At 34.6% G+C, this 3,911-nt stretch overlaps 1 protein-coding gene across 1 annotated transcript; it reads right to left on the bottom strand.

Moving 5' to 3' along the window:
* Positions 1 to 2,663: 2,663 nt before the first annotated feature.
* On the bottom strand, positions 2,664 to 3,546 carry LOC140853708 (pathogenesis-related protein 1-like). Its single transcript, XM_073248562.1, has 2 exons — positions 3,272 to 3,546; positions 2,664 to 3,181 (listed from the first exon to the last, which is right to left on the bottom strand). The coding sequence occupies exons 1-2, from the start codon at positions 3,453 to 3,455 to the stop codon at positions 2,886 to 2,888; spliced, it is 480 nt and encodes a 159-aa protein (XP_073104663.1). The 5' UTR covers positions 3,456 to 3,546; the 3' UTR covers positions 2,664 to 2,885.
* Between the last annotated feature and the right edge of the window lie 365 nt (positions 3,547 to 3,911).

Below are 3,911 nucleotides of genomic sequence, written 5' to 3'. Positions count from 1 at the left end.
TGGGAAGTGCTAAAACCCACCTCTCTTATGGGTTTCTACTTTTCATGAAATGTGGGAAGTAACTTCTCATAGAAAGAATTTTTTTACTCTCTCTTCTCTTAAAACTCCAACCAAACAAGAGACCCCTTCTCCACTCTCCAAAAACTGCCTTTTCTCCTCTCCACTTTCCATCAACCAAATAATTTAGATACCATAAGAAATTTTTTGTCCACCATTCCCAATAGAGAAAAAAATGCATCTTTTTATCAGATTGAATCACGTAGCACAATTAATAAGAGAACAGATATTTAATACAACTCAACTTTTTTTTAAAATTTTTTCTAATCAAAATATTTTTTTTTTTTTTTTTACTCTATTTTGCACCTATGATATCATGTTGCATCCTATGACATCCTATTGCCTCCTATAAATTATTATCAGAATATCATAAAAACTAACATAATGTCATAATAATATTATGGTATCCTATTGTATCCTATGATATAATGTTGCATCCTATAAATAATTATCGAAATATCATAAAAAATAATAGAATGTCATAATAATATTATAACATCATATTGCATTCTATGATATACTGCTGCATTCTATAAATAATTATCGGGATATCATAAAAACTAGCAAGATATCATAATAATATTATGGCATCCTATCGCATCTTTTGATATCATGTTGCATCCTATAAATAATTATCGAAATACCATAAAAAATAGCAGGATATCATAATAATATTATAATATTCTATTATGTTCTATAAATAATTATCGAAATATCATAAAAAATAACAAGACATCATAATAATATTACAATATCTTGTTGCATTTTATGGCATGTTATCGTATTGTATAAATAATTATCGAGATGTCATAAAAACTAATAGGATGTCATAATGATATCATGACATCCTGTTGCATCTTATAAACAATTATCGAGACGTCATAAAAATTAATAGGATGTCATAATAATATTATGATATCCTGTTGCATTTTATGACATCTTGTTACATCATATAAACAATTATCAAGATGTCATAAAAACTAACAGGATTTCATAATAATATTATGATATTTTGTTGCATTTTATAACGTCTTATGGCATCTTATGAAAAAGCAATAAGATATCATAACATTATCTAGGACGTCATAACACTCAATAGAAAAAAATATTTTGATCAGAAAATATGAAAAAAAATTAAGCTACCTTATCCTCTTATTAATTATATTACGTGGCGTAATTTTTTTTTCCACCGGACATGGTGGACAAAGAAATACTCTATATACCATATCCCCATAAATGCATGTTGAAAAATTTAATTTCCAAGAATATAATTACAGGAGTACATATAAATTTTTAGTTATTTCAACAAGATTGAGTGAAAAAAATTAGAAACCAATTGTTTACTTTTAATTTCTCTTAAGTTGGAATCAGAGCTGACTTGGACTACCTCAGTTCAAAGATATGGCACTGTAGGTTGAGCCTAGTCTATCATGCTAGATTAAAGGGATGCTGCATCAAGTTTGGCCTACTCTATAATGGCGTTAGTCATATCCGAAACTATCTTTAGCTAATTCACCCCTTCTGGAGAGGCTAACATAGCTGCTTCGGCTTATAAAAGAGTTTTTTACCCCAGAAAGAGTTAATGGCTTCAGTAATGAGAGATCTCCCTTGAGGAGTTCATAAATGATGTTTGGAGGTCTATATCAGCCTAGTTAGCTTGATGAAGAAAAAAAATTCTACGTACCCTTTCTAGATGTGCACCCTTTTTTTGATGTGGAGCAATTTGCCAAAAGAATCCTCTTGCCATAGTGTCCATGCTTGAATTAATGCCACATATTTTTAAACAAGTGGGAATTGAAAATTTTAAATTTGAGTGTTAGTGTTAGGTCAGATTTAATTGTGTCAATGTCCTAAATGATGGGCACCTGACTTTTGACATGAACGGGGCACAACCCTATGATTGGATCTGTGCCCCTGACTCGTCTGAGCCCCAATTCATGTAATTTTTCGGATACATTTTATGTTGCTTATTGCATAAAAAACTTTTGAGCCATTTATTACCCATTTAGTCGGCTATTTTGAACAGAGGCTCTAATTTTGAGATCACCATTTTTGATAGGTTGGCATTGGGAAAAAAAAATGGAACGAAGGCCTAAAAGGATGCAATCCAATTGTATTTCTTCTTCTTCTTCTCCTTTTCCTTCTCCTTCTTTTGGTGATTGTAAAGGAAGCAAAATGCCATCCGAATTTAGACTTTAATGTATGTTATTGCCCAATAATATTAAAGATTGTAATACTTGATCTCAACCACTTTGACTTGTTAGCTGTTCGACGATGTCTAACCAGATCTGCAGGCTCAATAGGTCAGATTAGATTTTTAGGGTTCAAGTTAGGCTGGGATGGATATTTATATGCTTTTATATATATATATATATATATATATATATATATATATATATATATATATATATATATATATATATATATATATATATATATGTTGGTTGAGTTCTGAAATACATTTTTTTTTTTTTTTTATTGTTTATTTGGTTAGATGAGACAATATCTCAGTTCTTTTAACCAAGTGTAAGTCCTCTTGAGACAAACCATTTGGAGGGATTATGAAGTAAATTAAAGCCATATTCACCAAAAAGAAAGAAAAAAAAAAAAAGTAAATTAAAGCCTTTTATTTAGACCTTCTTATTGCAAATTGAGTTTTCCAAGTCAACTCATGACACACTCATTCTTGGTAGAAAACTTAAAAAATGACACAAAAACAACCAAACAATCTCACACTCTCTTCTCAACACCACCGAAAGTCACTTATTCTTCTTTTCAACATCAATTAAAAGGCATTATTGCATGCGAACGCAAGCACCAAGCACACATTAGGCATAGGCAGCGGGGTTGGCCAGGAGGTGGGCTTCAGCGGCCTTGAAGATCCCGGTCAAAGTCTCCTTTGCCTTCGTTATCTCGTCCTTGACCTCGACGCCAGGTAAAAGCTTATAGGTTGCAACCACCTTGCACACACACCCTCCATTGCTGCTCGTCTCCAACTTGAAATGGGACGATGCCGACTCAATCTTGGTTCCAATATCACCACCTTCCACAAGGCTCTGCTTGCACTCCAACTTGTCCAAATCCAAAAAGTCCAGTCGCTCCTTCACGTAGCTAAAAGGCATTGCTACACAAATAGGACCATAAGGTTGACACTAACATTCAGTACTGCGTAGAAGGATTAAGAGAATAGTAGGGTATGTTTTGAGTCTGATACCTGAGGAGAATTGGAACTGCCTAACGCTGCCAACACCACCATCACCTTCGATGCCGGCGGCACTCACGACGATCTCGGGGACAAGCTTAGGGGCCAGGTTGTGCCAGTCGAGGACGGCGGCCTTGAACAGCCTAGCGGCGGGGACCGGGGACTCGATCTCGAGGCTCCAACTGGAGGTACTCATGTTTCCTTGGATTGATATGGCTCGGCTAGCTACTTAATTCCTAGTTGTATTGTGAAGTGGCGAATTGTTTGAGGGTGAGGATGGTGAGGAAGAGGAGGTGAGTGTTTATATAGAGCTTTGAAGAAGGTAGCTAGGTTTATGCAGCTGCGTGCATTCAAACTTGAACAGCGTTCTTTGTCCAACTTTTGACTGGCTTCAGCAAGTAGGTGAGGTTAGGTGAGTGATATCGTGCTTGTTATTAGGAGATTAGGCTTAAACATATTAATGGGGCTGTCCCATGGCCAGATTTATATTGACTAGCCTGGATTTAGGCTGGTCTATCCCAGGATTCTGGATTTAATTTCCGGTGATCTTATAAGAAATAGTGATATTTATATTATTTTCATGTTGGAAACCAAAAAAGTTTCAAATAATGTGGGGATAAGATATGACGGGAGAAAAAGCTGTAGGCAACTA

The sequence above is a fragment of the Elaeis guineensis genome, chromosome 14 (genome assembly GCF_000442705.2).
Source record: "Elaeis guineensis isolate ETL-2024a chromosome 14, EG11, whole genome shotgun sequence".
NCBI lineage: Eukaryota > Viridiplantae > Streptophyta > Magnoliopsida > Arecales > Arecaceae > Elaeis > Elaeis guineensis.
Note: the sequence above shows the minus strand (reverse complement) of the source record. Positions and strands in the feature narration are given on the sequence as shown.

What these genes read in the sequence shown, in the direction of transcription:
- LOC140853708 (XM_073248562.1), bottom strand. Translation starts at nt 3,455, where the DNA reads ATGAGTACCTCCAGTTGGAGCCTCGAGATCGAGTCCCCGGTCCCCGCC. An exon ending in GCAGTTCCAATTCTCCTCAG is followed by an intron (nt 3,182 to 3,271) that starts GTATCAGACTCA and finishes CTATTTGTGTAG; the next exon opens with CAATGCCTTTTAGCTACGTG.